Source organism: Nannobrachium achirus (genome assembly GCF_963921795.1).
Source record: "Nannobrachium achirus genome assembly, chromosome: 15".
Lineage (NCBI taxonomy): Eukaryota > Metazoa > Chordata > Actinopteri > Myctophiformes > Myctophidae > Nannobrachium > Nannobrachium achirus.
In genome coordinates this window covers 23,787,331-23,801,184 of record NC_137822.1, presented here as the reverse complement: position 1 = coordinate 23,801,184, position 13,854 = coordinate 23,787,331, and the positions used below count along the sequence as shown (strand labels likewise).

Here is a 13,854-nt window from a genome sequence, read left to right as displayed (position 1 = left end):
TAATTTGGGGACCCCTCTGGGGGTCCCGACCCACAGGTTGAGAACCACTGATCTAAGTAAGTGATGCTCTTGCATGTGTTCTGTTCAGACCTGCAGGCGTCCAGAAGCCAACTCAAGAAGCAAGAAGTCCTTTTCTCCTGCAGCCAAGAACAGCAGCCCCGATGGCCTGGAGGTTCGAAACCGTACGTGGAGAGACATCTGACTGGACGCCTCCGCCGTCCGCAGATGGACAAAACTGTCACCGTAGAACGAGGCTGGAAATGCGAAAGATTCAAAGAGATTTGTGTTACATGCTCCACAGACTGCTAACAATACAACAAACAAGATGATAACAAGGTAAGTAAAAAAAAGAAAAGGAAACAGACTGTCAGCAGCAAATTTGGGATGTAAATATACAGGGGATATTGAGAGAGAGGAGAGAGAGAGACAATATATACAGCATATGAATAAATCAGTGATCTGATCTGTTCATTTCGGGAGGATACCATTGTGTGATGGCGTGTAAGTAAATTGAGCTTAAATTGGAAGAAACAACACACTTAGGTGGACAACCAGATCAGGTCAGATGCATTTAATAACATTATACTCTTATATTGAAGTCCCATAAAACTTTTAAACAATTACAACAAAAGTAAGCATTTTACGAACTCAGCTAATTCAAGGTTTCAGCCAGCACTTTAGACGCATTCCATTCAACTATATCGATTGTCTGGGTGTTTTAAGTGCTTGTCAATACAAAGTGTGCCTCTGCCCTTTTTAAACCATCTCTCTGAATTCAATTAATGGAAGCCAATGCACATTAGGCCAGCGTTGTGCACCTACTGCACCAAGTTGGTGCCAATCTGACAACCCTGTTGCCCCAAATTTCAATGTCTGTGGTTTGATTAAATGGAGCAGTGGGTCATTTAAGTCAACAGGAAACAAAGTGACATTGAATGAATCACTTTAAAGCCAAAACAGTGTTGACCGCCAGGATTATATCCTTGGTAGTACAGTACTTAAGTAAATAATATACTTACATAGTTACTTTACACCAGTGGGTTCATGTGATTACCGTATATGAATGAAAAGTACCAGAAAGACTTGGGAGTGCAGGTTATTTCTTTCTTGGTAGCTGAGCTGTGCACCCGGTAAACTATACAGACTGAGAGTGCTCCTTTTTGTTTTCTTCCTCATGTGATTAAACAAGGCTAGATGTTGTTGTTGTTGTTGTTGTTGTTGTTGTCGGGTGCCCTGCCTTAGTGGAGTAACTTCTTTCTTAATGCATTTCTCTGCATAATAACAATGTCCTGGGTATGGATCTGGGCTTACTGGCTTCAAGCTTTTTGTAATCTCTCTCTCTCTCTCTCTCTCTCTCTCTCTCTCTCTCTCTCTCTCTCTCTCTCTCTCTCTCTCTCGATCGAAAACAGCCAACAAGTTGAGGGCAGATAAAGTCAAAGACAATACACGTCTCCAGCTGGAAGTAAAAGCAGTTACTGTAATAGAGTTTGCCCTACAACGTAATGTTGAAATTGAACCTTGATCCTTTAAGAACAAAGTTCAAGATTTGAATTATTACAAGTTACATTTAAGAATAGCAGCAATAGTAAATAGAAGGTCAATTATTATGTACATTCTGTGTATGTTTTGTCTTCTGCATCATTCATCACCTACTGACAGTACACGATTCAGCACCACAGAGGTGTGGAGAGCAGCAGAGAGAGAGAGAGAGTGAGAGAGAGAGAGAGAGAGAGAGAGAGAGAGAGAGAGAGAGAGAGAGAGAGAGAGACAGAGACAGAGACAGAGACAGAGAATGTGTTCAATACATTTTTTTAGAGGTTTTGCATGTATACAGGCAATTTATTATGTAAATAATTATATTTCCATAATGATTTTCCATGACGTGTTGCTTTGGGAACTGAGTTATGACTTGCATTCAGATTTGAGCATCAGTGTAAGGGCCTGCATGAAATTTGTGGTCCCAAGACTAAATGGTGCCATATGTGTGGTGAGCCTGGACTTTAGCTATACAGTAGCTATATTCAGCTATACGTATATTATAATATAATAATATTGTAACAAATGTACGGTGTTTATAACCATACTGTAGTCACTTTTTCCACATGTAAAGTGGGACAAGTGTGGTCACTGTCCCTCACACTGTGTTAATCTGGGCCTGTCGGGAAGTGACGCCCAGGGCACCGGTCATATTTGACCGGTTGGGATGAGAACGTGTTGGTTTTCCCAACAGAGGTAGACCAATCACAGTGAACTACACAGCTCAGCTGACACTATCCACAGTACTAGACCATCCATTACACTCAGTGTTCATTTATCCAATTAACCAGTTAACAAATTGGTTAACCTATTACCTGTGCATTAATTAGTACACTCGCAGAGTTAAATTCATAGGCCTACTTTGGATTGTACTGTGTTCATAATCTCAGCCTCCCTGGTTTTATGCCAGTTACATGTGAGTGTACATTTTCTACTTAATTTGGTTTCCTTATACTTTCCCATTTAAAAAAGAAATGTCCCCCATAGTGCCATCTTTTAAAACATAACAGGCTTTTGTATACTTGTTTTCCATATATTTTATTCCTGTAGATTTTGAGTGCTCTCCTCCACGTCAGCTTATCTTACTGGCTTTGTTTTTACTTGATTGTCTACAGTGCACTGCAACTCTGTTTAGAAAAGTGCTACAGGTTACAACAACAAAAACACTACTGCTAACAGTATTTGTAGTTAACATTCAAGTCTGTCTTCTGTTTGTTCTCCTTGTTCTTTTCTCTCTCTCTTTCTTGCCCTCCATGCTCTAGTTTAATAATTAGACTATTAAACTATCTCTGTACTTTTGATCAGAGTCATGTGTACAGTATGTGGTAGGCTATTTATTTAGTTTATTATTTTGGTGTCAGTATGTTGGCACTGTAAATACTGTGTTCTTTCAAATGTGTCTCGATAATCCCGTGAGGGATGGGCTGTGATAGGTATTTTGTTATGGTTCATATCATCTTTTTATCAATACATATTGAGGACCACCGGACCCTAAGGCACAGCCCGTGACTGTGCCATGTCATGTACAGTACCCACAAGGTCTCTGTCTGATAGAACTGAGGCCTTATCAACTGCCTGGAGCCTGTACCTAAACAATGAGAATTGTTTTGGTTTATAAGGCTCAGCTTGGGACATCTGGTGTCATCCAGACACCAGCAAGGACATCTCTTCCCCCCAGTAACCTACCTGTATATGGACTCTTTGTCTTGTCATTCGTGGACAAGAAACATATCCTATGAACTGTTGAAACGTCATCTACTGACTGACCAAATGACCATACATAAACTCATGTCAAAACATAATTTGTCAGAGAGAGCACGAACCATTGATTATTCTGTTGTACCTTTGTCTTGAATACTCTCTCTCCATAGTAAAACATTCCATTCTCACTCTGATCACTCTCCTGTCTTATTTCTGTGTGATGGATTATTGTATCTCATACAGGCATCGACACTAAGGCTTGCCCACCTGCCCCCGGCAGGTAAATAATACTTTGGGGCAGGTGGAGTTTGCTTTCAGGTTGCCCGACCGGGCAAGTGCTCATTTGAGAGGGGACACAACCGTCTATAAACACAACACAAGATATCTGTCTAAACACCCGAACGTGGCTAGAGCGCTATGTCTTCTGGTCTGTGTAATGTAATAAGTGTGAAACCATAGACATATTCAATCATAGCTATGTAGTTATTTGAATTTGGATGTATTGAGGTATGATTTTTTTTTATCGCACATCCCCAGAAGTAAACACATAAGTGTTAAATTGAGCGGTGATTAAAATCTTACCTATCATTTTATAATGGACGATTTACTTTTCAGGCAAGTGGGCATGACCTTTGGGCAAGTAGAACATGACCTGTACTTGCCCGACGGGCAAGTGCCTCTGAGACCTTAGTGTCAACCCCTGTCATAGGGGAATAAGAAGGTGTTGTTGTTTACAAATAATATATTAGGCTGTGTTGAGGCAGCCAGGCATGGAAATACAATTATTCATTCATTCATGCATTCATTCATGTATTGTCATTAGACATAAGCTACATATTACCAAACCTGTTGACTATCAGCAGAGCACAATAGTGCAGCTTAATTCATACCAGGGCTCTCTACACAATGCTAACAAGTCCTTGTCATTAAGCTCCATGTCACCGTTTCATTATAGCTGTCCCACTGATGTCTGTCTCTCTGCATCTTGTCTAATCTCTAATCTGTCTCTTATCACATTATTGGTAATCTGCCTATACCGTCACAGACGTGCCTCCATATGCAAAGACATAAGTCTTACTGGCTACATACTCGGTCACATGAAGAGTGCCAGACAATTTGATAGCCTGACTTTCTTGCCTTTTGGAAAGAAATTGCATTGTTTTTTTGGAAGATTATTATTATTATTTTGTTCCCAATACATTCAAAGCATCATTGGTGTGAGTGTTGGTGTACTACATCTGACCACTAGAATCCAACCAAACATGTAATCCAGAGCAATACTGTATCTCCATATGTCTGCAGACAACATTACGCTGGATTACACATTAAGCTGCCAACGATCACTGACACAATGAAATAGAAAGATAGTTTTCATTCATTGTTAGTCCATCCACCCTCAATTTATATTTCCTGTGACAAACTGACAAAATTACTATTCAAAAATGTGCCAGACCTTTCCTATTACTTTACTGTTGCTATAATATTCACCATGACACACAACATGTGTGCAATTCATTTTATGAAAATAGTGTATGCATTGTACTTTTGTAGTAGGCTACAGCAGTTGTTCTCAAAGTGGGGTCTGGGGACCCTCAGGGGTCCTTGAAGGGGTTGCAGGGGGTCCCCACTCCCCAGCAAAAGTAGTTAATATCCAATACAAATCAGTTTGACCACTTTTGACCCTACTTATACTTGGAACATTTTAACAACACAAATCCTGCCGAATACATATAGGCTATTGGGGGACAAGGTTTGAGAGCCACGTAGGCCTGCTGTTCTGACAGGAATGACGGAGTGTCTCCATTCTTACCTGCATATACTTGTCCTGTGCAGAGTAGACAGACCAGCAGCAATTTGGTCACAGAATGTCTCTTTCTGTGAAGAAGCAGAGAACTCCCCATCTGTAAGAGCTAATGATGTCCAAGTCACTCCACTGCAGAGCAACATGTCAATGTTTTTGAATGCTCCATTGTTGTCTTCAATGTGCAGCATTCGCTCTAATAATCATTTCACAACCACTCACACACCACTCTACACACATACACACACAGGCAGTCTACTCTGCTCCTCTGCATTGGTGCTCCTGACTACAGCCTTTACCTGTGTGTGTGTGTGTGTGTGTGTGTGTGTGTGTGTGTGTGTGCATGGGTGCGTGCGTGCCAGCGTGCGTGCGCGTGTGAAAGAGCGGCTCCACCCCTTGGCTGCAGCGCGCAGAACGGGGCGGGGTCAGATGTAGGCGGGGCTGGAGGGCTGGAGCCTGGACAAACTGCAACTGCACCATCTGCTGGATGACTGCAAGAAGTACAACAAATAGGTAAGGATTTTCAAACAAATTTACCGGACGGACCCCAGATTACATTAAACAAATTGTTTAATGTGACTGAAGCAAAGTAAGACATCTTTAATAATGACTTCTCATCTTTAAGTCATTAGGCTACTTAAGTGAATATCTGTTGCATTGCCCCCACCCCTAAAGCGGACTCTGGGGATCCTCCCCCAGAAACTTTTAACATAGTAGATAGTTTCCTGTGTTCTGGTGAATTTTGGGAGTTTGATACCAAATCCAGGAGAAATCCAGGAGATTTGCCAATCCAGGAGATTCCCAGGAGATGGGGACAAAGTCTCCTGGGAAATCCAGGAGCATTGACAGGCCTGAGCAATGGATACCAATTTCAAATGGTTGGAAGTTTTAATAATAGACCTATATTCACATTACCGCCATCTTGGATCATATGACCACATGGGGTGGCAGCGCCATGAGTGATGGTCCCAAAATATGAGTTGATTGGATTGAAGACTTTATTAGAAGTTTGCATAGGAAAAGGTACAGTTTCATGACGGTACAGTTCACTGGTACAAGCCAAGGTCTACTAAAAGGCGATCGTAGAAAAGACTAAACTTATTTCCACAGAAGTATCTCATATAACATTGAATGACAGACGAATAGAACACAGTACTATGCAGTAGATACAGAACAAAAATAAATAAATAAGAAAGAGCAAGGACAGTAGTAAGGCAAACAGAAAGTATATACAAAGAAGGGGCACTGGAGGGTAGGGCTGGGCTGGGCTAGGTTTGTATTTATTCCCAGTTGAGGACGACTGCTGCCTGTAAGTGGTTTTTCAGGGCGAGTAAAAAAACCTAGGAGTGCTATTTGATCAGCAATTGAACTTTGAACCTATAGGCCTATAGGAATATTTTTCATAGCCTCATTATTGCTATTTAAAGTACCAAAAGAAAAACATCTACGTGATATTAATAAAAAGGGAACACAAAAGTACAATAGTTACATTGCAAAACAGGGGTTTTCCCCTGAAAATACATGTTTTAATTAGTTTAATCCCAGTGGGACAGAAAAACCAGGGCAGATTGTTTTTATATTGAAAATGAATGGGGATTTTTTTTTCATAGCCTCATTATTGCTATTTAAAGTACCAAAAGAAAAACATCTACGTGATATAAATAAAGAGGGAACAAAAAAGTACAGTAGTTACATTGCAAAACAGGGATTTTCCCCCGAAAATGTATGTTTTAATTAGTTTAATCCTCTGAAACAGGCAGACGACAGAGAGAAAGCGCAGTGTATCTTGGGTAGGAAGTTGTGGAATTATAGTCTGGCTGTCAACATAACATGTATTTTAATTGTAATTCTGCCCATTTAAAATATATTACCCAATCGAATCTCTTAGTTACATCAGTCTGGTTCATGTGAACCAGTCTGTTGAAGCTTATTCATTATAATGATCGGAATCGATATGACCGCGCAGCGCCGTACTGCGCCCCGGCCGTGCTCCGCATCACCGCACCAAAGGACTTCGTCCCACTGCATAACTCCACCCCCGGTAGCAAAAGTGAATGATTTTTTCTGGTTGGCCAGTCAGGGATTCTCAGGGACCAATCAGAAGGCTGACAAACGGTGAATTTCTTTTGACCAAATCGACAAATGGGCAGATCATGACAACATTGACATCCCCAAAAGGATTAAAGGGATATTCCACTTTCAAAAAAACCTTTGGTCATTTTATCGTCTAATCCGGCTTTTATGAACACCCCGAACAGTTTTTAATTTGCTTGATTCAATATTTAGATATTTGATGTAAATGTTATCAGGCCCTCAGGCCCAGGGCCAGGGCCTCTCCCCATACACACCAGTGAGCAGGCAGTGTTTTTTCGATAACCTTTTTTCATTTATTTTTAATAATTAATTTTTTAATTTAGTTTTTTCCATTTTCCCAAAGAATTATTAAAAATAAATTAAAAAGGTTATCAAAGAAACACAGGCTGCTCACGTATTAGGAGGGTATTATGAGTCACCAGAAAAAAATAATGGGTATTTTTAACGAATTTATCATAGTTAAAATGGAGTTTGAAGTTACAATGTGTGTGTGTGGGGAGCAGCCCTGGAGGAGGAAGGCCTGATAACATTTACATCAAATATCTAAATACTGAATCAAGCAAATTAAAAACTGTCCAGGGTGTTCATAAAAGCCAGATTAGGCGATACAATGACCAAAAGTTTTTTTGAAAGTGAAATACCCCTTTAAATAGAAGGGTACATCCACAATATTCATGCAGTTATAGGTTGCAATGTTAGCCTACTCTGTACAAATACTTGCTACAGTATCTGTGCAGACTAGAGCTTGCTCTGCCATCATATTAACTTACTGTATCGTGATTTTTGCATATTAATCAGGAACAATCTAACAACAAATAGTTAATATGATGGCGGAGCAAGCACTGCACAGATAGCAAGTCTTTGTACACATTAAGGTTGCAACCTAACTTGAATATTGTTACCGTGGATGTAATCAATCCAGTTACTGTAGCCCTTCTATTTAATCCTTTTGGGGATGTTGAAGTTATCGTCTTCCCATTTGTCAATTTGGTCAAATGAAATTGGTTGAACAGAATTTATTTTGGGACCATCGCTCCATTGTTTACAATGGTTTGTAATGCTGGCTGCCAGCCACCCCATGCGGTCATGTGATCCAAGATGGCTGCGGTGTGAATAAGGCCAATAAGCACTTAAGTGTATATTTCAGTATGATTGCATGCACTGTCCACACTCATTCTACTAGGGTTGTGGCGACATCCTGGTCTCTTTGCCAGACCCAGGGGGTCGGCCTACAAAAGGCTTTGTCGGTCTGTCGGTCTGTCGGTCGGTCGGTCGGTCCCTCTTTTCCTCAGTGTGCCTGTGTTTGCCTCTGACTGCTCATCTGCCCCTCCCTTCCCTTGCTCGGCTGATTGCCTTGAGTGCCGTCACCTGTACAGGACCAGCTGAGTTGAGTTGGCTGACGAGCTGCTGACACTATAAATTCCTCAGCCCATCTACAAGCTCAGAAACATTTCCAGCTGCTCAGCCTATACAATCCTGTGTGTTCATGTGTTAGTTCAGTGCCATACTAGTGAAAACAGCCGATCTACAAGCTCTTGCTATTAAGTGTCAAAGGAGAGAGGCCAGACTAAGATTGATCCACCCCCCCCCCCCCCCCCCCCCCTTCCTTGCATTCTGATTTTCATTGCGGGTCTGGCAGAACCAGGTGACCTGGTCTAGTTTTAAGGGAGTCTCCATTCAGGATTTGTGTGCTGCAGCAAATTGGTCATCGCCCCTGCACATTTTTTCCAGGTTCTATAGTGTCGAAGTGACTGCGCACGCGCAGCCAGTGGCACAGGCAGTCCTCAGTGTGGCTATAAGGAGTTAGGTCCCTTGGTAGGGCCTTTTCAAATAAATGTAGTGGAGTAGAAGTCAACGTAATGGAAATTGGAAATACTAGGGTAAAGTAAAGTACAAATACCTAAAAAAAGAAATTAAGTACAGTACTTAAGTAAATGTACTTTACACCACTGAGTGAGTGATGGAAATAGAAATCATATTCCATATGGATAAACAGTTTTCCCCAACCATAATAAAGTACTCCACACAAGAAATGAGTCCACACAGTGGTATTTCCGTTTTTCTATATAGTTGTATTGAAAATATAGCCAGAGTTTAAATTGTACTGTACAAGTACAGTAGAGCATTTTCACCCATAGCTTCTCTCAGCACAAAGCATAATGATTTCACAGATATATGGAGTTACAGAATACATTAGTCACATTCTGATTGGACAATTAAGCATAACAAGGTATCAGGAGATGGTGTTGTGACTGAGTATCGCGGACTCAGAAGCAAGGACGTAGAATGTTTTCTTTTGCTTTATCAAAGTGTCCTGGGCATTGTGACCTGCAGCGGACAGATCTCCTTGCGAGGATTACTGTAGCTATTTGTCCCTGGTACAGTATGGCATTGACGTTTAACACTGAAAATGATATCCGTGTTAAACATTTTAATCTTAACAATCCCCCCTGAGATAGCATTTGAAGTGTTAAAGGGTCAAAGGAACATAAACAAGGGAAGAAGACATGGGTTAAACTTTTTAAAAGTATTTGAAACAGAACATAATAATTGAACAATTTAAGTCAAAAACATTTCGATAGCTTTAAGTTTTAAAGAGGAGAGTCAAAAGAACTGTATATTTCCAAAGGTATTTAAATCAGAATATCATAATTGAACAACAATAAGTAAAACTGTATAATTTGGAATCAGTATTCCTGAGATTAAACCAAGGATATTTTCTCAAATAGGCCTGTTTAATTTGGGGCCTGTTTAAGTTTAGTTAACATGAGTTAGAATATTTTTATGAGAGTGAGGAGAAAATCACACGTTCCTTAAAATATATTGATAGAAAAAGGAAACCTTTGATCCATCAATAACAAACATTGTCCTGTCGCACCATAACAAACTTTATCACTAAATTTAGAATCTTTCCAAAGTTTCTTCACAGCCTCACCTGGGTTGATGGTGGGGTGCACTACAAAGAGTGCCTTTAATGAAAGAGAAGGAAGGATATATATATATATTTTTTTTTAAAGTTTTGATTTGTTTGGTGAAGTCATCACCTGAGGACACGATTTGTGTCTAATTGTAATAAGTTTGTTCTGTTAGGGGGAAACAGATTAAACATGGTTAAGCAAAATGAAATATATATATTCTGAAATAAAATGAGATGAAAATTTAGTGGAATATGTAAATATGAAATCAGAAAATTAAATATGAATTCAGAAAATGAAAATATGAAAGAAGTTAAAATGGAAAGATATTAAAATAAATTAAAAATGAAAAAATATTAAATTCTCCAAACACATTAATACAAACACCTTCATTCTCCAAACACATTCCCTCCCGTTTGGCACAGACAAAAATTGGGTGTAACAAAAATTGTTTTGTTGATGTTTGGAGGCAAATGGGAAACAGATGGTCAAGTGTACAGACGTACAGTAGACCCTGTGGATAGGACAGTGATTCTGCTCACTGTCAGAGTTAGAGTGAGCTTCCAGGCCTGTGAGTGGGGAAGTGTACCATAACAAGATAAGCATTTCCCAAACAATAATTGGCCTACCGAAGGCCTCTCTATTAAAATGGTTAGAAAACCAGAAAATGAATGAAACTTAAAGAAATAAAATAAGAAAAATGAAATAGAAACACATAACATAATCATAATGTCATTCTTTTTTTTTGTTCATATGTGTAATACCGTATAAGCCCAGTAGGGTTGTAATAATTGTGGAATTTGACTGAAAAGGTTTGAATGGAGCCCAGCTATTTAAATTGTTTTTGGAACTGTCTCAGCCTGCTGGGGGAGTAATCAAAGTACTTTTACTCAAGTAAAGAGGATAAAGGATTACCCAAAATAAACCAAGAAAGATAAATTACAGGTCGAGTAAAACAGGGCAAGGTTGGAAATAGAAATAATAATAATATTGATAATACTGATTATGGACAAGATTACTGATAAGCCTTTCCTTTTTTTTTACGCATAACTGCAGTTTATGTGTTAAAGATGGATTTTGGCATATATTGGTGAAAGTAAACGTTTTTGGTACAAGTCCCTAAGATGTGGTTTGAAAGAACAATTAAACATATTAAATTAATTTAGGCATCCCACCTGCATTGACTACAGCAAGGGAGCGAGGGACAGATGAGAATAGAGACTATCAGTTTTTTTTTTTGTTATGTTCTGAAAGGAATGAAAAACAATTCCCAACAGAGTCAGTCAGGGCAGTTGTTTACTCGTTCTCTGTAAGAGGAACGGTTTTCACAGGATATGGTGTTTTTGACAGGAGGACAGGAGAAAACTGGTTAAAATGAAATAAACAGTCATGAAATTAAACTGGTTAAAATAAAATTGAAATAAAACAGTCAGTCAGTCAGTCACGTGATCTGCCAGAAGTGGTAGCGAGTGTCTGATAATCAGTCAGTTAGTCAAGTTGGTAGCGAGTTTAGTGAGGTTTTCACCTATACCTGTTCTGCCATGTCAAGTCCGTCCTGTCCCCAAAATAAAATAAAGCCCACCTGTCATTGATGGGGGAAAAAAATTATTAAGACGTTAGGGGCATCACATAGAAACATTCAAATAAACCCAAGCGTTGGTTGTTATCAGTACGAGTGTAGTCATAACAAGAGCGAATGAGATCCCTTTTGAGAGAGAGAGAGAGACACCAAGACCAAAGGTCATATGTGTAAATAATTCCTAGTTTTGCAAACCAGGCAAGTGGGTTAGAACAAAAACAAAAAGAAAGTGAGACCCTTTTCGAGAGAGAGAGCAAGGTCAAACACAGAGTCAAAATGCTGAGAAGCAACTTGTGGCTTCTCAAAATAAGATCCCCTCATAGTTTTTTCAAAATAAAACAATAATAAACCATAAACCAAAATGTAAGCATCGGTCAAGCGAGCGCGGGCAAGCGTATGCGCAAGCAAGCAAGCAGCATAAGCGAGATAAGCACACACTGTACAGTACTGCACAGAACACATGAATCATGTCGCTCCGCTCACTTCACCTTGGTCTGTTTTTTTTTTTTCCTTCTTTCATAATAGACAGACCAAAATGTAACCAGGGGAGGAAAATGGGATTAGAGAGGATTAGACAGACAATATATATCATACATTTAACACATGGGTTCGTCAGTCAGAAATTGATTATTATTATTATTATTATTATTTTTTTTTTAGAAGTCGTACTTAGTCAAAGGTAAACAAAATATATAGTACCATTATCTGGGCGTCCCCAAGGTCAAAAGAGTGTTTGTTCTTTTCGGGACATTGTAATCCAGAAAGCCACATGATCTTGAAAGGCAGTGCCAGCCAGGTTCGGCTGGAGGGGCATTGTCAAGCCCTTCAGCCTCTGAAAACATTGTTTGCGTTGTCTGTTCCTTCCCAATGAGGTCTAAATGGTATCCAGTGGCAATAATGTCCGATTTCTCTGCAGCTCCGCACATATCCATCGAAATGTTCCAGGAAAGGCCCTAGGTATTGCTGGTAAATGGAAGTCCCCGGTGATCTTCCATAGTGACTTGAGGTCCGGTTAAAAGGAGGTTCTGGGTTTAGATTGTAACCTCTCATCCGTGTGGGTCCAAGTTTTTGAGTGGTAGGCCTTGACCTGCCCGATGGTAGTGCATTGATACCCCCCTGACGTGGAGGCCCGTGAGTCACAGCCACAGGTGGGGGAGGTCGTGGTGCTGGTGGTCGTCCTCAGTTGTGAGGGAGTCATCGTATCCGAATTCCTTTCTCCATATGGGCAAAAATGGTGCAATTGTTGGGTAACTCGAAACAATCTGTTTCATGTCCTCATCGTCTATCTTAGCCGTTAAAGCTGTTATCAGTTCATTCTCCAAGCTTTGGAGAGAGGCTTCAAACTCAAAGGTGTTGTTCAGTTTGTAAAAAGGTTGTTTAGATTTCGGCAGGTGTTTTCTGCCTCCCTGTGCATTTCCCATTTTCCAGCTGGACGGGTAGGAGGAGGATGAAATCAAAGCTTTGCTTGCCACCTCAGCTGGCGGAATAGACGGAATAAAATAAAAAAATAAGACTAAAAAAACGAAACACACCAGATAAGACAAGACATGTAAGCGTAAAGCATGAAGATTTCCGTCAGAACGTCTGTTCTGGAGCATAAATGAAATCTAACAATTATTGATAAAATAACCACGCGATTTGTTATGTGATTAAGTGGCTGGGTTACCGCACTGGCCAACGAGATCTCCCTTCAGAACAATTGCTTTTGTCCTGGCTAAACGAAATCTTGTAAAGATTTCCTTCAGGACAGAAATAACTTCTGTCCTGGCTAAACTTAACGAAATCTTGTAAAGATTTCCTTCAGGACAGAAATAACTTCTGTCCTGGCTAAACTGAAGTCTCGTGCTTAATAACACCAACTAATATGGACAAGCAATATCTGTGACCAACAGTCTGCTATGTCCTCAAAACAGGAAACCTCAGTTTCTATTCTGTTACCCAAACGTGCAACAAAAAGCGACAAAACAATAGACTAAAAAAAACATGAAACAATAAAAACGCAGCTGTGTTAAGAGCTAGCTAGACTCTAAGACAGCAGGTATAAACGTATGACCTGGGTTCTGTTGAATTAGGACTTAGTGTGTGAGAATGGAGCCCGCCTCTCAAGTCTCTGTGCGGAGAGATGAGGGGAGAGAGACTGTCTGTGAAAGGCCCCTGGTGTGGAACGGTGTGCGGTGTGGCCACCTCCATTTCGGCTTTCTTCAGACGTGTGGGAGAGAGTCATTTCA

The 13,854-nt window shown here is 40.1% G+C and overlaps 1 protein-coding gene across 1 annotated transcript in view; it reads right to left on the bottom strand.

Moving 5' to 3' along the window:
• Positions 1-12,824, bottom strand: part of LOC308299706 (chondroitin sulfate proteoglycan 4-like) — a gene marked incomplete at both ends in the record, with an annotated part of 62,556 nt that extends 49,732 nt beyond the window's left edge. The window contains 2 exons of the mRNA XM_080743496.1: positions 91-254; positions 12,767-12,824. Coding sequence (XP_080599622.1) covers positions 91-254; positions 12,767-12,824 — 222 coding nt within the window. The remainder of the gene's footprint in view (positions 1-90; positions 255-12,766) is intronic.
• Positions 12,825-13,854: the final 1,030 nt, after the last annotated feature.